General features: G+C 40.9%; 1 protein-coding gene across 6 annotated transcripts in view; it reads left to right on the forward strand.

The window, feature by feature from the left end:
* LOC147604388 (magnesium transporter MRS2-I-like) overlaps window positions 1-20,543 on the forward strand; it is a 67,260-nt gene extending 46,717 nt beyond the window's left edge. For 3 of the 6 annotated variants that reach the window (XM_086795076.1, XM_086795078.1, XM_086795077.1), the window contains 10 exons: window positions 242-271; window positions 356-542; window positions 718-839; window positions 18,386-18,460; window positions 19,136-19,360; window positions 19,502-19,546; window positions 19,735-19,779; window positions 19,879-19,908; window positions 20,040-20,159; window positions 20,287-20,543. In XM_086795076.1, coding sequence (XP_086651202.1) covers window positions 242-271; window positions 356-542; window positions 718-839; window positions 18,386-18,460; window positions 19,136-19,360; window positions 19,502-19,546; window positions 19,735-19,779; window positions 19,879-19,908; window positions 20,040-20,159; window positions 20,287-20,463 — 1,056 coding nt within the window. In that variant the 3' untranslated portion in view covers window positions 20,464-20,543. The remainder of the gene's footprint in view (window positions 1-241; window positions 272-355; window positions 543-717; window positions 840-18,385; window positions 18,461-19,135; window positions 19,361-19,501; window positions 19,547-19,734; window positions 19,780-19,878; window positions 19,909-20,039; window positions 20,160-20,286) is intronic. The other 3 variants (XM_086795080.1, XM_086795081.1, XM_086795079.1) reach the window with 2 other exon arrangements.
* The last annotated feature ends 716 nt before the right edge of the window (window positions 20,544-21,259 follow it).

A 21,259-nucleotide genomic window follows, 5' to 3' on the forward strand; every position in this document is an offset into this window, starting at 1 on the left:
TCTCTCTCAGTTCATTCACAATAATCACGAGAATGTTCATGTGGTCATACCTAGCTAGGCTAAATGCTGTAACCAGAATTGTACATACTCGTTTGAAATATTAGGAAGACTTCAAGGTGCTTTGATTAATTTGTATGTATCGCACTTAAAGGCCTTCTCTATATTAGTTTTTTGGGCTTGATTAGTGATAGATTTTGATAGTGCAGTGGATTTGTGGCTTAATCTAACTAAATGAATGCAGCATATCAAGGCGATAATTACGGCAGAAGAGGTACCTTTGCTGTTTTTCACTCACTAGTTTTCCCTTGAACATGGACCACGTTTTGTTATTTGATAAAAGCCAAAACCAGTACAGGTATTTCTGCGCAATCCAACTGATGAGAATGTGATACCAATTGTGGAGGAGCTCTGTCGCCGCCTACCGATGAAACGTGAGGTGGGAATAGTTAGCAATAACAGTGCTGAAGACAATGCTGTGGAATCAAGAAAATTGAGGGTGCCCTCTAAATCACGATTGTCAGGGAATCAGGATATAGAAGATGGTGAGACAATATGTATCAAATGTGTCTATTAGGGGGGGGGGGTTTGTGCCCTGTTCTCATGTAGCAATCTGGTCAGATGATGGATTTAGTAAAGAGTTGCAGTTAGGTGTTTTTGTGCTTAGCTTTGATTGTTCATGCAGGGAAGAATGCTGTCTCATATCTCTTTCTGTTGCAGAACCTCCATTTGAGTTTCGAGCTTTGGAGGTGGCACTAGAAGCTATTTGCAGTTTTTTGGATGCTCGCACAACCGAGCTCGAGACTGCCGCCTATCCAGCTCTTGATGAGCTTACATCAAAGGTAAGAAGTCAACATTCCAGTTTATAAGCTGTCTAACAAGCAACCCATCGTCTCTTAGACAAAGTGTTGGAGAGCGCTTTTGATTAGCATAATATTGTGTTCTATCTTGAACACCTTCTAAGCTAAGCTTCTAGTGGATATCAATGAGACAAACATATAAATCCCGACACAAATGTGTCTCCAATAATTGTGCACATGGCGCGGAATCCTCACACACCTAGTGTACACAAACATAGTTGGAGTACAAGTACTGTGGATATTACTTGGAATCATGACAAATCTTGATAACCACCTTGGCACAGTCCCAAAACCCCTTCGAGAATCCTCATTGAAGTACAAAAGTATCAACTCCTTTGGAAATCCTCATCAAAGTGCAAAAAATATTCACCGTCAATCTCAATACACCATGTGTTGCGTTTCCCATAAGAAGTCACCATAGCCATCAAGATGGGGAGGAGAGAAGGACTCTTGTTCACCACTCAGTGTCATCGAAGCATCAAAATATAGGTTGCTGATATGCAAAAAAAAAAAAAAGTTCGGAAAAAATGGGAAAAAAAGTAGTGTGGCGTTGATGACTTGGCGAAGGTGATGTGGCACTGACATGGGGCAGGAAAGTACCGCAAAGTCACCTTACAGGCTTGGAATGATGCGACTAGCTTTTGGAAAAGATTAAAATATTTTTAAAAACTAAAAAGAGAAGAGTTTCTATTATTAAAAAGATGCTTTTTGGACTATAAATGAGTTTTAAAGCGCTTTTCTCAAGTGCTTTTGGGCAAGAACTATAAATTTAGCTATTCTCTCATTGTTGAGACATGTAAAAAGACGAGAGCTCTTTAGCTCTAAGAACTTGTACTTAAGGCTCCTCCAAGGAGTTTTATCTAATATATAACTCGGACGGGGGGTTCGGCCCAAGGCTATTTCGACCCCTAGTGTGGTGTCCTCTCTCTCTACGCTCTCTTTTGTTTATTTTCAAAATTTCTCAAGGTTTTATGCGTGAAATTGTTGTTTTCTTGAAGATAAGCTAAGTACCCGTGCCACAACCCTTACGAGGCCTTGTTTCATCGGTATTAGAGCGAAGGTTATATCTCTCTTCTAGGAGGGATAATGATCTTTATACATTGTGCTTTTTGCTTGTTCTTCAAGCAATGGGAAGCACTCAGCACCAAGAAGATGACCAAGCCACCAAAAATGGGAAGCAATCCCAATAAGATCCAAGAACCCACATGGTCAAAAGAAACTATGACCAATTTGGACACTATTCTCCAAGATATAGTTGCATTCCGTACCTGTACTCATCTGATGTGTACCTTCAGTACTTTTCGTACCACTCCATATGTACCGTACCTTGTACGGATAAGGTCTTCGTACCAAATAAGAGGTTCAATGTACAACACTTATTTGGCCCGTTTTTAAATTATCTTAGTCCGCGGTCATTGCTCAGAAGTTTATAGATTAGTTTTCATTTTAGTATTACCATTGTCTTTTATGCTATTTTTGTATGAATGCTAGATATACCTTATTTTATACATACATACATACATACATACATACATATACATATATATGTATATATATATGTGTGTGTGTGTGTGTATGTATGTATGTATGTATGTATGTATGTATGTGTGTGTGTGTGTGTGTGTGTGTGTGTGTGTACATGTATGTATATATGTATATGTATATATATATATATATATATATATATGTATATGTATATCTACATACATACATACATACATACATACATACATACAGATATACATACATACGTACATACATACATACATACATACATACATACATACAGATATACATACATACGTACATACATACATACATACATACATACATACATATATACATATATATATATAATAGAAAATGTGAACGTACTTAAAGTACTTATCTTGATGTGTACTTTATGTACTCGTATCGGACACGTACCATACCGCACCGTACCTTAAGTACTCAACCACTATGTTCCAAGATCTTGACTTGATGAGAATTTTTGAGCAACTATCTAAGATGATTGAGTACCATACCGCACCGTACCTTAAGTACTCAACCACTATGTTCCAAGATCTTGACTTGATGAGAATTTTTGAGAAACTATCTAAGATGATTGAGCAAATGAAGAAAGGAGATGAGCAACTAACAAAGCAGGATGCGGTTGAAAATAAATAGTCTGCATCAAAGAGATCTCTCTCAAAGAGATCACCCAGTCCTCCACCATCTCGTGGAAGGAAGAGGAGCCATTCCAAATCAGCCCAATCTCATCGTGGGAAGAGTTGACATGGTTGGAAAAGGTCCAGGAGCCCGTCTTCTTCATCAAGCCTTTCATCTTCCTCATCTTCTTCTTCTTCTTTTTCTTCTTTTTCTTCTAGGTCACCCTCTCCATGGCATGGAAAGAAAGGGATGAAAGGTAAGCGCAAAGCTAAGGAATTCAGAGGAGGAGAAAGGACGGTGCGGTTTACACCATATGATGGAGCTTATGGTTACAGAAACAGAGCCCTCACTTTTATCCGCGGATTTGGTATTGCTTTTGGTTTTGAAAACTATTCGGAGTCATCCAAGATTCGCATGGCTACTTTACATCTTACGGAGAGAGTCAATGCATGGTGGGGTGCACTCATGGTCTCGGGAACCTCTCCCGAGAAATGGAAAGACTTCAAAAAGCAATTTTATGATCAGTTTTTATCTAAGAAGTTTGAAGATGATGTGCACCTTGCATGGGAAAGATTGCGGATGGAAACAGGTGAGATAGTTGATCATTACAACAAGAAATTTCGGGATGCATATCTCAAGATTATTCCTTTTAAAGAGATTTCTGAGAAGTCTAAGTTAAGAAAGTATCGGGCTGGTTTGCACGACTCTATTTGAGATTTTGTGAATTTATGTCTGAATGATACCATCCAAGATTTGATGCATTCAGCTTCAATTGCTAACAGGGTCTAGATGGAAGACGAACCAAAGAAAAAGACAAGTATTGGAGAAAAAAATCTTCGGTACTTGAGAAGAATCATAACTCCAAGAGTAGGTTTCAACCTATGAAGCCGAGAGGCATTCCAAACTCCTCCTAAGGAAAGCACAACTTCACCGATGAGCAAATAGAGGTCTACCACAAGGAAGGGCAAATAGAGGTCTACCACGAGGAAGGGAAATGCTTTAGATGTGGCAAAGAGGGACACATGTCGGCCCGATGTCCCGATCGTCCTAAGGGACCTTGAGAGCAAGTAAAGTCCAAGGAAAACTCTAAGCCTATGGTTGGTGGGATTCCCAATGTATTGGGAAACACTTCAGAATCCGATTATGTCTCTTGGGACAAAGTGCGGGACAAGAATGCTCTAGTGTTGTTTGTCATGGAAGCCATATATAATTTCATTTCCATAGAGCTTGTAGAACAACTGGGTATCAAACCCGAGGAGATGGCCATGATCAGTTTCCAGAGCCATTCCATACAATTTGCTCAAAATGATATGCTCGTGGCACTAGAATGAATCAAAGACCAACCTTTTACACCAACCCTTTCAGCTGTTCAAGTGAAATGGTGGGTCTTCAAGAGTGGTTGTTCCTCAGCACTTTTAAGGGTCTATTCAGCCAACGATCCTCCCGAGGACATAGATACAAAGGTGATGTATCTAAGGCAACCTTTCTTTGCTCCATACTTGGATCTTTTTCCTCAGGAGCTTCTCGCGGTTCTCCCACCTCGGCGACAAGTCGACCATGCTATTGGTCTCCTTCCTGGCAGTGATCCACCTACTCGTGCTCCATATCGAGTTTCTTTTACGAAATCTCAGGAGATACAACGACAACTTACTGAACTTTTGGAGAAAGGACATATTCGACCAAGCAAAAGCCCTCTTGGAGCTCCAGTACTTTTGGTGAAAAAGAAGGATAAGTCTATGCGTCTTTGCTTGCATCGACTATCGTGTCCTTAATAAGTTGACAATCAAGAATAAGTATCCTCTTCCGCACATTGATGAATTGTTTGATCAATTGCTCCATGCAAAGGTCTTCTCCAAAATTGATCTTAAGTTTGGATATCATCAGATTCACATTCGCGAAGGTGATGAATATAAGATAGCTTTTCACACAAAATATGGTCATTACGAGTACTTGGTCATGCCATTCGGGTTAACCAATGTCCCTGCAACATTTATGAGTCTGATGAATGATCTTTTTCGTCCTTTTCTGGACAAGTTCATCATTATCTATCTTGACGACATCCTGGTGTTCAGTCGTAATATGGAAGAACAGAAGGCATATCTTTTAAGATCGTTTTCCAGGTGCTTCGTGACAATGCTCTTTATATTAATCCAGGCAAAAGTGAATTCTTCAAGACATCCTTGGAGTACCTTGGACATGTTGTTTCAGTAGACGGTATTTTCGTGGATCCAAAGAAAATATAGGTTATTGTCAATTGGCCAACTCCCACAAACATCCATGATGTTCGTTCTTTCTTGGGACTTGCCAACTTCTATCACACAAAGGTTCATCGATTTTCCGAAATAGCTGGTGCCGTCTTGATGCAATAAGGACATGCTATTGCGTTTGACAATCATAAGCACTCTGCAATTATGTTGGAATTAGGGTCGCAAGAAAGCACACAAAGCTTGGAGAAGAAGAAGCAAGAATGCACACAACATACAATGTATTAGATTGTGTCAATGTACAAAAGATAAGTTAGCCCTAGAATGATAAGCGTATATACAAGCTGGGGAAAAAAACCTCCTAAAGAGGGAAAAAGTGCCCGGCGGTCCTAAGTGTGTTCACACACATCACTGCCTATATATATGGCAACAAATCCCCCCTGGGAGTGATGGTGTGAACGAGAGCTGGCACTCATGTATAGGGAAGTGCCATGCCCGAAGTAGATCAGTCCACAAAGGGGAGCAAGCCCAAAGCTTTGCGGAAAGCTTCGAACTTCTCACGAGGAAGCGCCTTTGTGAAAAGATCGGCGAGGTTGTCCTGTGTTGGCACCTAGACCAAGCTGATCTCTCCTGCTGAGAGTCTCTCCCTGACATAGTGATAATGCACCTCAATGTGCTTTGTGCGAGCATGAAAAACTGGGTTTCTCGCAACTCCCAATGCGCTCTGACTATCAGTGTAGATAGAGGTGGCAGACTCCTGTCCAACACCCAAGTCAGCCATAAGCCGTCTGAGCCACACACACTCAACCGTAGCTGTGAAAGCTGCCTTGTAAACAGCTTCACAACTAGAAGTGGCCACAGTAGGTTGCTTCTTGCTCAACCAAGATATGCATGAGCTATCGAGCATGAAACAAAAACCACTTGTGGACACTCTTGTGTCATAGAAACCAGCCCAATCTGAGTTCGAAAAAGCATGTAAATCTAGCGGCAATGATCCCTCCTTGGGATAAAACAACCCAAGATGTATGGTGTCACTCAAGTAGCGAAAGATGCGTTTAACTGCCTTCCAATGCTGAGACCCTGGGCTATGCATAAACCTGCTCACCTGTGAGACTGCAAACTGAATGTCCGGCCTTGTAATGCATACATAAATGAGGCAACCAACAGCTGTCTGATAGAGTGTGACATCAAAGTGATCTCCAGCATCATGAAGACTCAACTTCAAACCTGTCTCCATTGGAGTAGCAATAGGCTTGCAGTCTTCAAGGCCAAATCTCCGCAACAATGTCTCAATATACTTTGTCTGACACAAAGCAATACCTCCATCACACTGCTTAAATTGTATCCCCAAATAATGATGCAAATGTCCCAAATCTGACATCTCAAAAGAGGCATTCAAATCAGCCTTAAAATCAGCAATATGACTCTCATTTGGTCCTGTGAGCAGCATGTCATCGATATAGAGAGCAATGATTGGATGTACATCATCCACACGTTTAGCATACAAAGTGCTTTCTGTTGGACTATTCTGAAAACCATGTGCAGTCAAATATGCATGTATCTTTTCATACCAAGCTCGTGGAGCTTGCTTTAAACCATATAAAGCCTTTTTCAACCTGCACACTTTGTTTTCCTGCCCTCTTTGAACAAAACCACGAGGCTGCGATACATACACCTCCTCATGCAAATCTCCATTCAAGAACGCAGTCTTTATGTCCAATTGATGTACATTCCAACCATTATGAGCTGCCAATGCACAAATGCTACGAATGGTAGTTATACGACAAGTGGGAGCAAAGGTCTCATCAAAATCAATGCCCTTTTCTTGAGCATAACCCTTTGCAACAAGTCTAGCTTTATAGCGATCAACACTGTCATCTGGCTTTCGTTTCAACTTAAAAACCCACTTACATCCAATGGCCTTTTTACCAATAGGCAAATCACACAAAGACCATGTACCATTCTTCATTATAGCATCATATTCACTTTGCATTGCAGCCAACCAATTTTTTTATTTTTGTGCCTCATTAAATGAAAGAGGTTCTTTCTCTTCACATATACTAGACACAGCCAAAGCATAACAATCTGATGTATAAGAGGCATGTTGAAAACCTGAACGAGTACGACTAGATATAGGTGTATCAATTTTACTATCACGCAAGGTTTGCACCAGCCATTTAGGCATACCTCTAGCTTGCTCATTTTCAGCCCTATCCTCATGACTTACATTCTGTAAATCTGCATCAGAAATAGGCTGATCTATGATGTTGTTTGAAATTTGCATAGGTTGAGTATTTGCCTCATTAGGACTTACATTTGAATTCCCACCTGTAAATAGAGGCAACAACGTATCAAATACATCCCGTGAGCTCACACCTGTCTCTTTGGTATATGATAACAAAGGCTGCACAGCATCTTCCACAAAAACAACATTTCGACTAATCAAGATACGCTTTGACTGCGGATAATACAATCTGTAATCCTTGCTCTCAGCACTGTACAAAAATGCATTTGACAGCCTTATCATCCATTTTTTTGCGTTGTTGCACAGGCACACAAAGCATAGGCCAAGCTACCAAAGATACGCAAGTGACCAATAGAAGGCTTTCTGCCATGACAAGCTTCGTATGAAGTGATAGACTACAAGGCCTGTTGAGTACATATGCAGCACACATGACAGCCTCAAGCCAAAAGGCATGTGGCAAAGCTTTGCTCTTGACCATACATCGTGTCATCTCCATAAGTGACCTGTTTTTCCTCTCAGCAACACCATTTTGCTGAGGGGTATACGGCACTGTACATTGGTGTTTTATCCCACGACTAGCCAGAAATGCATCAAACTCTTTAGACATGTACTCCTCTCCTCGATCAGAACGGAGGGTGCCCACAGTACAATTGGATACATTTTCAACCATAAGCATAAACTGTTTGAAGCACAAAAACACTTCGGACTTTGCCTTCAGTGGATATACCCATGCATGCCTTGAGTAATCATCAATGAAAGTCACGAAGTACAAGTGTTTACCAAATGACGGAGTTTGCATAGGCCCACATACATCACTATATACAAGTTGCAATTTGCGAGTGGCCCGCACAGAACCATCCTTTGGAAACACAGAACGTTGCATTTTGCCCAAAATACAGCCTTCACAAACATGTTTCAATGGTGCCTCAAGAGGGGGCAATGAAGCAACCATATCAAATTTCTGTAAACGCAGCAAACTAGCAAAGTTCAGATGACCAAAAACGAGCATGCCATAGTTTTGCATCTGAAACCGCCTTTTCATTCGAAACTGCATTTGCTGAATCTTCCACACACTTGTCATAAGAATTGAGCCTATACAGCCTACGAAACAAGGTGCCAGATACAATAATCGTATCACCAGAAGTCAAATCATGAACAATACATCTGTCATCCACAAATTTGACTACAAGTCCAAGTCTAGCAAGCGCAGAGACAGACAATAGATTCTTCTTTATCCCTGGCACATACAAAGCATCTGAAAGTGTGAAAGCGCTGCCATTTGCAGCAATAAGCATAATTTTACCAATGTCCTTCACTGGGTGAGAAGCATTATTGGCACATGTGACAGTATTCCCATTAGGGACAACCTCAAGACAAGTGAACATATCACGATGCGAGTACCTGCAGAAATCAACTGTTCCTTGAGATCTTTAATCTCAGCAAGAAAAACATTCATGTCATCATCTTCTTGCATAATCTTCGATTCTAGCTCTTTACGCAGGTAAGAGATTTTTGTCTCGTTATACGACCTGCATACAAACCAGCTAGATGCAATTTTTGAGAATGCAATGCCCAACGGGCTTATTTGCAGAGTATAGGGACCTCCAAGCGCTCGTGAAAGCTCACCTCAATCGAAGAACGTGAGTCGGAGGGTGCTGGCGGCGTAGCCCTGGGAGCCGATGCTTGCTCTGATACCAATTGTTGGAATTAGGGTTGCAGGAAAGCACACAAAGCTTGGAGCAGAAGAAGTGAGAATGCACACAACACTCAATGTATTAGATTGTGTCAATGTACAAAAGATAAGTTAGCCCTAGAATGATGGGCGTATATACAAGCCAGGGGAAAAAACCTCCTAAAGAGGGAAAAAGTGTCCCGGCGGTCCTAAGTGTGTTCACACACATCACTGCCATATATATATGGCAACAAATTCAAGTAAGATACCCGGTATATGACAAGGAATTTTTGGCTATTGTTCATGTCTATTGTGCATGGAAACATTATCTCCTTGGTGCGGATTTAGTGGTGAAAACAGATCATCATTCTTTGAAATATATCTTCACGCAGTCAGTTATGAATGCTAGGCAAGCGCATTGGGTCGAATTCTTAGCCATTTTTCATATGACAATTGAGTACGTTTCTAGTCTTATCAATATGGTTGCGGATGCCCTCAGTCATATGCAGCCAGCTTCGGTCTTGGCTATTTCTACAGTTGAAATGGATATACCTCAAAGTTTCAAGGACCGTTATTCAAAGGATCGTGATTTTGAAAATGCATTTCGAATTCTCAATTCTCAAAATGTAACTCCTTTCGACTTGAAGATTTATGGAGCATATACAATAGTGGATGGTTTATTATATAATCAGGACCGTATTTGTGTATCTCATGATACTCATGTTCGAAGAGTATTGGTGAAAGAACATCACGAGGTCACTTATGCTGCACACCCAGGTATCAACAAGACATATCGTCTTTTGATAGCTACATACTATTGGCCTCAAATGAAGCAAGATGTTATTAAGTTTGTTACAGCATGTCTCTCATGCCAACGTATGAAAGCTAGCAGACAAGTTCGAGTTGGTCTTCTTCAACCACTTCCAGTTCCCAATGAACGCGGGGAAAGTATTAGTTTGGATTTTATCACTTCATTGCCATGTTCTTCTAAAGACAATACACAGATTCTTGTGGTGGTTGACAGATTTTCTAAAATGGCACATTTTATTGCGTGCAAGAAAGCAGCCCAGGCTTCAGATATTGCGGTACTGCTCATACATTATATCTTCAAACTTCATGGATTGCCAAAATCTGTAGTAGTTTCTGATCGAGATCCAAAGTTTACAGGACATTTTTGGACTTCGATATTCAAGTCTCTTGGTACAAATTTACTCTTTAGCTCTGCTTATCATCAATAAACAGATGGACAAACGGAACAAGTTAATCAGATTCTGGAAGAAATGTTGCGTCATTATGTTTAGTCTCGATTAGCTTCATGGGAAGAATATTTACCTTTGGTGGAATTTGCTTATAATAATTCTTATCATTCAGCTATTGGAATGACACCTTTTCAAGCAGGTTATGGCCATACTCTCCTTGTTCTTGCCAACTTTGTGCTTCAACATAAAGTGGCTTTTTAGCAGACCAACTCATTTAGGAAATGCAAGATATTCTATTACAGATTAAGGATAAGATGGTCAGCGTCCAAGAGCAATATCAGTGCACAGCTAATAAGCATCGTCGTCACATTGAATTTCAAGGAGGAGACTTGGTATTATTATATATTGCCCCTCATCGATACAAGACAGTGAAATCAGTTTTCCCAAAGCTTCGCTCAAGATATTATGGACCCTTTCGTATTATTAAGAACTCATCTCACAGTTATAAGTTGGAGTTACCGCCTTCTTGGGGTAGAATTCATCCAACTTTCCATATTTCTTGGCTCAAGAAGTTTATGGACGGTGATTTTTCACTTTAGATATTTTGGATTATGTTCCAGAAATCGAAGATGAACACATACTCCTAATTCCAGAGACAATTCTTGATGTCAGACAGAAAGAAACACAACATAAGCTGACTACAAAACTTTTGGTTAAATGGAGAGATCTTGATGATTCCGACCCTACTTGTTGGCAAAGTGATGAAGACTTACAGGAATATCCTGAACTTCTTCGGGAATTCTTTCAAAAACAACCATCTCTTCTTAGCCGGAGTCTTATTTTAAGTGGGAGGGAATGCCACGATTGTGACGAACTCTCTTAATGTCTCCTTAATTACTCCTTAATTCCTTATTAATTGAAAGGACACCTGTGAAGGGTCACACCCTTACACATGGGTCACTATCAAAGGACATGTCTATTCATTAAAAGACACACCCTTAAGTCCAAAGGACATAACCATTGATTCAAGAGCCACCCCCCTTCCTAGGGATGTGTCTCTTCACTTGTAACCTTTCGGCCTCTATTTAAGAAAGACCCCTGTCACAATGCAAACAATGCAGTCTTTTCTTGCAGTATTTGTCTTATGTTCATTAATTAAGTCTTAATAATGTTAATAAAGCTTTAATAGCTTTACATGCTAGACCATGCGTCCACGATACGTACTGCTGTACAGCCTGTTTGTACGCTGTCGAACAGAGAAAACAGCGCACAAAAGAGGCCCAAATCAGTGCTAGAGGGAGCAGGCACCAGAGAAGGAAGTGCCTCTGCTCTGTTCATGCACAGAACCTTGTGACCAGCCTTAAGGAGCACGTGTAGCAAGTCGGTCTGCTGAAAAGACAGCCCCAGAAGAGATGCGCTAGCTTTTCCATAGAGGAGGTGTGTATGGATCAAGCCAATTTCCACTAGGAAATAACCCTATCCTCTCAAAAATATCAATTCTAGCGTTGTATAGCACTGGTGTATCTTTTCTGGCCCTATCCTGCTCATAATAGCAGCTGATGTAGCTTTTCCATGCAACCAGCCGCCCAAAGTCTAAGTTTTGGCTGGTTATCATTAAAATACTCCAGTTTTGGTGTACTCACTATTAAATTTGGCCGACCAACTTTAGTGAGTGTGGAGACACATGCTTATAAACCTTATAAATCCATATAAATGAATAAAGTCCATAGAATTAATGTTCCGTGGTTAACCTTTAAGTTAACCTTTGAGCCGAGAAAAGATGTGCAAGCCTTCCAAGAATATCTTGTGCCAAACCTTGGGCTTACACAGGTGTCTGCCACTCTGTGTTCCTTTTCCAAATCTTCCTTGCATTTGTGGAAATCCCCATTCACACCTTGGCTCCGCTCAGTGTGTGAAACATTGGTCAAGATTGGTGAAGGGACCAAATGGTGACATTTCCTCCGCCTTATAAAGCAGTTGTCGCAACTGCCCCTTCAAGTATAGCAGGTGCACTTGCAATCAGTAGTATTTCATAATTCCGACGTTAAAGCCATAAATCCAGATCAATAATCTGAAGGCAGATATAGCCACAAGAGCCAACTGTATCGAGAACAAACGTTAATCATATGCTGAGTCAACAACTCTAATAATAATTAGACACATGCACAAGAGCCAACTATGTTGCAAACGTGCAAATATAAGGTAAGCAGAATACATAGCCACAAAACATTTTGCCATGCCCTTCAAAAATCATCCACGGTATCACCGTCTATGCATGGGCCACTTGAGAAACACCTCTGCACCCAAAAGAACACACTTTCATTGGGAAAATCCATGCTGTCCAGCCCCGAATCTCTGTTTTCAGCCCTACAGATGACTCTCCAAAAGGTCGCCTATGCTTGTAGCACGTACCCCGAGGTTGCTAGACCATGCGTCCGCCATAGGTACTGCTGTACAGCCTGTTCGTACGCTGTCGGACAGAGAAAACATCACACAAAAGAGGCCCAAATCAGCACCAGAGGGAGCAGGCACCAGAGAAGGAAATGCCTCTGCCTTGTTCATGCACAGACCCTTGTGACCAGCCTTGAGGAGCACTTGTAGCAAGTTGGTCTGCTGAAAAGACAGCCCCAAAAGAGATGCGCTAACTTTTCCATAGAGGAGTGTATGGATCAAGCCAGTTCCCACCAGAAAATAACCTTGTCCTCTCAAAAATATGAGTTCTAGCGTTTAGCAACTCGCATAGCTTTTTTGGCCCTATCTTGCTCATAACAGCAACTCATGTAGCTTTTCCATGCATCCAGGCGTTCAAAGTCTGGGTTTTGGCTGGTTATCATTAAAATAGTGCAGTTCTGGTGTGTACTCACTTATAAATTTGTCGGACCAACTTCAGTGAGTGGATACACATGCTTATAAACCTTATAAATCCATATAAATGAATAAAATCCATAGAATTAATTTACGTGGTCAATCTTTAAGCTCAAAAAAGGTGTGTAAGCCTTTCAAGAACATTTTGTGCCAAACCTTGGCTTTACACGGGTGTTTGCCACTTTGTGTTCCTTTTCCAATCTCTACATCTGTAGAAATCCCCGTTCACACCTTGGCTCCTCTCAGTGTGTGAAACACTGGTCAAGACTGGTGAAGGGACTAAATGGTTATAGTGGTTGCCTTTGAGAGCCGAAGGTTGCAACATGCCTAGAAACACTTGCAAGTTTATGAGAAAGAACTTCAAGCCGTGATTCATGCTCTTACGTAATGGAAGCGTTATTTGCTTGGGGCTGATTTCATGGTGAAGACGGATCATCAAAGTTTGAGATATTTTTTGACCCAAACTAAGCTTTCCGAGAAGCTTAGTTATATAGTCTTGTGGGTTGACTACCATGAGTATATAACATGCACGTTCCTAAAAGATGAATTTGGGCATGCTCTTGGATTCATCTAGGTATATATATTTTCTGACCCAAACTAAGCTTTCCGAGAAGCATATGAGGTGGGCAAATTTTTTGTGCATGTTTCATTTCTAGATTATATCCACAAAGGAGAATGTGGTTGCAGATGCTCTATCTAGGACACCACAACTCGATCATTGGAGGATTCATAATGCTTTTCATTTGAGTCTCCTAAGAGTTTATAAGAGTCACGAACCTTTGGAACCAATGAACGGGGATCCACTTGGCGAACTAGAGGAAGTTCTTCAACCAAAGAAGATTGTCTTTCATAAGAAAAGAAGGGGATCACATGGCAAGGTTACTCGAAAGTATCTTGTCAAGTTCAAGAATTATTCGGCTATGGATGCCAAGTGGGTGGATGAGAACTTCTTTGCGGAGTATCCATAGGTTTTACAGGCATATTAGGAAGCTTTTCAATTGGACGACAATTGATTTGCAGTGGAGGGGATGTCAGTGGTCTTTGTATTTTAACATCCAAGGAACCAGGAACAAAGGAGAATGCTCAAGGTTTATATTCCACTGTAGGGAATTGAGTATTCTAGAACTCTAGGGTTGTTGTCCAAGTTGTATCCAAAAGGAGCAACTTTGAGATTGAACAACACTAAATCTTTTGCACAAGAGTCATGGGACTAGTCATCTCATGGCGGCATTGCTTATTAGTGAAGGAAATTAGAACCAAGTACACGGATATGAATATTGTTAGTCTACCATAGTCAAACACTAACATGGATAGTATGATTACAGTAGAAACTGGTGTAAAAACCAAGAAATTGGTGTCAAAACCAAGGACCTGTTTGTGCATTGATTTGTTTATTTGATTTATGCTTGTAAGCATATTTGTGTATGTGTGCCAAGGGTCGGGGATTCCCGGTTAAACCCAAGGACGAGCATGTGTGTACGTGTTTTGTGTCTTCTGACATATAACAAGTGTGTGTTGATCTTCACAGGAAGAGAATCATGCTGGGAAACTCCTGCTTAAGGGCGACTCTAGAGGTGCAAGGGGTAGGAGTATCTGCTAGAGAAGTCAAACCCAAGATCACTCTATGTGAAGGGTGAAAACCATGAGGGTAAGATGCTCCCCAAAGCCTAGCACAAGAGAAGAGAACATTCCGCACGAAGAACCACGTCTCAAGAGCCAAAGAGAAAAGAGCTAAGCCCACAAAAAAAAAACGCATAGAAAAGCAACACCTAACCGGTGAGGACAACTGTTTAATAAGTTTGGGGGATGTCACCAAAGCATTAAAATACAAGTTGTGATATGCAAAAACACAATGTCCGTGCGGTTTGAAAAAAAAAAGAAGCTCGATTTTTTTTGGAGAAAAAATGTCATGGCATTGATGATGTGGTGAAGGTGATGTGGCATTGACACGTCACCTTTTGGGAAAAAATGTCGTGGCATTGATGACGTGGTGAAGGTGACTTGGCACTGACACATGGTAGGAAAGCAACACAAGCTCACCCTACATGCTTGGAATGATGGGACTAGCTTTTGGAAAGCAAGAGGTAAAAACTTTATAAAAACTAAAAAAAGAGAAGTTTTTATTATTAAAAAGATGCTTTTTGGACTAAAAGTGAGTTTTAAAGCGCTTTTCTGAGTGCTTTTGGGCAAGAACTATAAATTCAGTTATTCTCTCATTGTTGAGACATGTTGAAAGACAAGAGAGCTCTTTAGCTCTCAGATCTTGTACTCAAGACTTCTCCAAGGAGTTTTATCCAATATTACCTGGAGGAGGCGAGGGGTTGCCCCTAGTGTGGTGCCTCCTCTCTCTACTCTCTTTTGTTTATTTTCAGATTTTCTCAAAGTTTTACGTGTGAAATTGTTGTTTTCTTGAAGATAAGCCAAGTACCCGTGCCACAATCCTTATGAAGGCTTGTTTCATCCAACCATAGAGGAGTGTGGATAAGAATACACACTACCGGGCTTATGTAGTGGCTTGGCTGTCCACACTTGCCCGGCCGTCTGCGGTCCTCCAACTCGAGCACCTCACCCTTGAATCTCGGACACCATCGCTGATCGTTCTCCGGCGATCGGGCTCTATGTTTGATTGAGCCCTACGTAGCCGATTACAAGCTACATGACACATTACCTTTCCCTTAAGAAGAGTTTTTGTTCGTAAAAACAAATTGAGGATAGTTTTTGGTATGTGTACTTAAACATTCCCTAGTGGACGCTTCTTCTTTGTCCTTCCACTTGACAAGTACCTCTCGGTACACATCCGTATGCAAAGATGCTCTACCATGGCTCACGAAAGCTCTGTAGCAAGCTCAAAAGTAACCATGAAGAAGAGGAGGCCCGAATTTCTTGATCTGTCCACCTTGGATGCTGAAGGATGGGCTATCAAACACAACTATTCAAAATCTTAGCTAGATGATGCAAGTGAAAATTGAGAGAGAGTCCAGGTTCGATTGACAAATACGATCCTGTCCTTTTAATAACCACACCCACACAGTCCTCACCAAGTTGCTCATAGTTGACACAATTGTTTGGAAACACATACAGGATCAACCCCTTGTACATCATTTTAGTCTTGCTCTCATCCCATAAAAGGACCTTTTTGTTCTTCTAAGATTCCCAAATTTTTAGGTTATTCTCTAAAGATGTTATTGGGATTGCATCTGTAATTGGAGGTTTCATAAGCACATAGCCCATATGTGGTCATACTCTTGATGTAGTGAAGAAGCTGATGCTATAGACCCCATGAATACATAGGTCCACAAAATGTCATAAGAGTGACCTTAGAGTGAACTGGGACATGTAAATCATGTGCAATAAAAAGACCTTGACCCTTATGAGCAATCGTAGATGGCGCGATCACATAGCGAGCGTCCCAAAAGCTAAAACCTCTCAATCAACCAAAAGTGATGCTCTCCACCAGCCACCATAATATTTGCGATTACCATCCAGAAATCGCTTATCTTGCCCTGACAGTCAGGCGGTCCTTGGGAGCATGAGCAAAAGCTTCCAGAAACGAGCGAGATAGTTGGTTATCGATTCGCCATGTTTTTGGGTAAAACTCTCCCACTGTTTCTTCAATTTACGTTGGTAATCGATGGGAATAAATTGCTTCAAGACCGACTTGTGGTAGTCATCCTAGCAAGTCATGGAGTGGTGCTCAAGGTGGTCATCCCACCACAAGAGAGGCACCTGTCAAGGTTGTATGCACCAAATGGAGCTGAAAAATATTTGAACCAGCTGCTATTGCCAACGTGGCAGCCATCTTGTGGGTCCGGTTGGTTACGACTTCTCCATCCATCGTCCCGCTGAACTTGGGAGGCTTTTGAAGTTTCATTAATTGAGCTCTTTCTTAAGCATGGTGGAAGAACTCGGCAAACCGGTAGTCCTCCAACGTCGAGCCGATGAAGGCGAGCGGAAATTGTACGGAGAATCCAGTGGAGAGGGACTTCATGAAGAAGATTGTCGGTGATGTGAACGACGTCTCTCCTGCTGACTACGTTTAGGTGCACGATGCACAATGCTGACTCCCTGATTGGGAGCGAAGCTTATCCAGTACATCCTTACTTGCATCCAAAGGAGTGAAAAGTCATCCCCGAAAAAGTTTTCCACTTTGTCCTCAGCTTATCCAGTACACCTTACCTGCATCCAAAGGAGTGAAAATTCATCCCTCAAAAAGTTTTGCCACTTTGTCCTCAGAATCGTCCAAAACTTGCTTCAAAGCACGGGCCGTCGTAGATTCTAGATCCTAAATACTAGGTGCGACTCCATCCTATCGAGACGGGAAGATATAGCCTCCATTTTACCCGCTTTCATGGATGTCTTCATGCTGAGAAGCAAATCCGTGAGTTGTGAATCCATGAGAAATATCTAGTGATCAAGGACCAGGTGAAGGATTTCAGCCCCTCATGATGAGGTAAGGGTTTGGTGAGGCAGGGAAGCACAATGTAACCCAAATAACCCAGGTGCAACGAAGAGAACCCAAATATTCACTTCTTCCAAATCCGAACGCACACAGGTGCCAAAGAAGAAATGATATTTGCAAGTTCTCTAGGCTCTAATACCAACTGTCGAACACTTGTGCCCATGCACACACACGAGTCCTAAACTGTGGCTTTGTATCATGTACAAGAAGTAATACAATTGAATTTCATGTACAAGATGTGGCCGAGAATAAATCACAGCCCTGTGACCTACTGTTCACTTTGCCTACATTTTTGCCAATGTGCTGGGTTTTCCAGAGATAGAAAGAAGAGCATGGTGGAATCATCCACACACGACGACGCACACAAGAGTCCTAAATTACTGATTTGTATTATGTACAGCCTGTTTAGTTATTCTGGGTTTCAACTTTCAATGCTAGGAAGTGAGTTGTAGTGGGTAGGCTATGCATGAGTGAAGCCATGATGATCCAAATATTCAAACTCTTGGTTGTTTCGACTAAAAAACTTTCCATCTTTTTGGAATCATTTGATTAGCCTTGCTCTTTTGCCAAGTTTTTTCCTTAGCAGAATCAGCATGTTGGTTAGCTTTGCTTTTTCCTGAGGAATGTTTAGAAGTAGAAACATCATGTAGATTCACATTTAATTTATTGTCAAAATTTTTTCTTCTGGATGCTGATTGTTTGAGTTCATACATGGCTGAATGATTTATGCTGACAGATAAGTAGCCGCAATTTGGATCATGTTCGAAAGCTGAAGAGTGGGATGACAAGGCTCACAGCGCGAGTGCAAAAGGTAAACAACATTAGAAATTTGAGTTCTTCAAATGGTGTTCATGAAGTTATGAAGTACATGTAGGGCTGCTGTGCTTCTGATATTTTTTGAGCTTGAAATGGCTTCTAGTGCTTGAATGGTGTAATCTTCCAAGAGATTAGTTCTGTAAAGTATATGTGAGTTGGATATACAGAGATACAAAGTGATTTAGAAAAATAACCAATTTGCATATTGGTATAAATAATAGTTTTTAAGGAGATGGTATATATATATAACATGATTGTGAGCCTTGTTCGAGTATGTTCGGAGCCACTGTGAGATGGAGGTATCATGCACTAGCAAGGGTGCACAACAACACAGTTAAGATGTATCTCAACTGATGGGTTTCTCATCCCAGAGATTCTGAGTTCAAATCCTAGTGTGTGTTCCTGTGCAGGTGGGAACTTATAATGTTCTGATTACAGCAGCAGGAACATGCTTTTAAAAAAGACACCAGCTTGTTAAATAGATTTTGTGTTATTATTTGTATAAGACATACTTTTGCACTGTTTTTTTGGTTCATTTCTTGTCAAAAGGAGTAGTGCCTCTTTTTGGGTGTGACGTCGGTTTGTTTCAGTATCTTGTTTAAGGTATATGTTGTGCTCTTTTTTCGTTGCCTGGTTGGTGGACTCAGAAAGAGTGGGTTTGCGGGTTCAGGTTCGGGATGAGTTGGAACAGCTTTTGGATGATGATGGCGATATGGCTGATCTTTTCCTTACAAGGAAACTAGCAAGCTCATCTTCACCTGGAGGTGGTTCTGTGCTCCCAAATTGGGCGGTTGCGTCTCCTACTATTGGCTCACGAATCTCTCGAGCTAGCAGAGCTAGTGCTGGAACATGTGGCTCAGATAATGACGTTGAACAGCTTGAAATGCTTCTGGAGGTGAGTGTAAACTTTTTATTTCCTTGACTAATTCCAATTCCACTATGTGCAAGGTTTAGGTAATGCAGTTGTGTGTGAGTACTGTTTGCTGAATTTGTGTAGTGTACAGTTGACATATTTTGAAGTGAGACCGTATTGCAGGCATACTTCATGCAGATTGATGGAACTCTGAATAAACTCATAACAGTTAAGTATATGTTTGCACGTCGACATGGCCCCTTAAGAAGCGTAGGTTTGATGTGAGAATAGTAATTCACCTTAGCTACTGACAACAATTAAGTGTAAATTTCCAACCTGTATAGATGTAAGGAAGTGCATGTCTTTTTTGTCTCCGATTTTGCTACCAAAACTTTTTTTTTTTTTTGGTTATCCAGCTTCGAGAGTACATAGATGACACAGAGGATTACATTAATATCCAGGTCAGCTAACTGAAAGAGCTCCCTCTCAAAGTCTATAATGTTTGTATTTGTCGATTGTGGTGAAGCATGGTTTTACTAAGTTTAACTGCATGTTTGCAGCTTGATAATCACCGAAATCAACTGATCCAGGTGAGACCATCAACCAGCTTGTGAAGTATAGTCTTCTAGCATTGTAGTGCTCTTAGCTTAACGGAAGCGGTGGTGGTTAGGTGCATGGGGTGGGTGGGGCATTCCTCATCTAATAATGGAAGTTGTTTCAGCTGGAGCTAGTCCTCAGCGCAGGAACTGTGGTCATGGCTATCTATGCAGCAGTTGCTGGAATTTTTGGCATGAATGTCCCCTATACTTGGAACAAGGGATATAACTATGTGTTCAAATGGGTAACTTGTTTCCCTCTGTATTTTTATATGTGAATGTGCAGTAACCTGTCTGTGTAGGCCAGCACATTTCCTGCTAATTACATCTGTGCCTCTTATCATTTATTTCTCTTCACTGAAGAGTTTACAGTGTCGTGCAGGTGGTTCTTCTCACTGGGGTAGTTTGTCTTATTATTTTTTCCACGATCTTGTTCTATGCTCGCTACAAGGGACTTATTGGAAATTAAGAACTTATGCCATTCAATCCCCTTGGAAATTTGTTTTTGTAGAGGGGATTCTGGTTTCCACGTTTTTGTATGTAGTTTGAGATTTTTAGATTTTTTTTATATTTAGTGCCTTTCCGAAAGGAAATCTTTCAATGCAGTTTCGGAAATATATTGCACACAATTTGAAGTGCATTTAAGAGCCTGCCCGTTTGTGCACATAAGCACATTAGCATTTTCCCATGTAGACGCATTAATTGAGAATATTTCTAGATATCTACTTATGTTATGTTTTCAACAAACCTATGACATGTGCATGTACAGAGTTTCAATAAGGAACTTTTCACATTCTATTTCATATCCAGACATCACCAATGACGATTCGAGTAAGGGAAATATTTGCATGAGTATGGTAGTACCGTAGCTTCAATGTATCCGTTTTTAAATGGTACACTAGATGCTAGTGCGACTCTGTTCTAGAAGGTATTGTTGCACGTGATAGGCCCTTTGGACCGCATCGATGAAATCAGCTTTACATAATCTAGGAAACAAGACTGAACACCTGAACAACTGCACGGTTCGTATTCAGGCTGCTTGTTTTTAGTTGTAAACCTTTCCATCTTGTACATGCAGCCACTGTGGATAGGTAAGACGTTTAAATCATATGGTTTTTTGTTTTCCCATAAAATTAGCTGTTGCACTCTCCTGTTAATGTAAATGCATATCATGTGCAATAGAACCTGTCATTATTCCTATTGTACACTAGTTTTCATGACACGCCTTCAAGTTATGTTCCAAAATGAGCCATCACTTTTCATTTGAATGCGCACTAGAATCCATTATTCCTATTCTACAGGAGTTCATGGCATGTGTTTATGCTCCACATGTCTGCCATTTTTA

The sequence above is a fragment of the Cibotium barometz genome, chromosome 62, assembly GCF_041138505.1.
Source record: "Cibotium barometz isolate CiBa-2024 chromosome 62, ASM4113850v1, whole genome shotgun sequence".
NCBI lineage: Eukaryota > Viridiplantae > Streptophyta > Polypodiopsida > Cyatheales > Cibotiaceae > Cibotium > Cibotium barometz.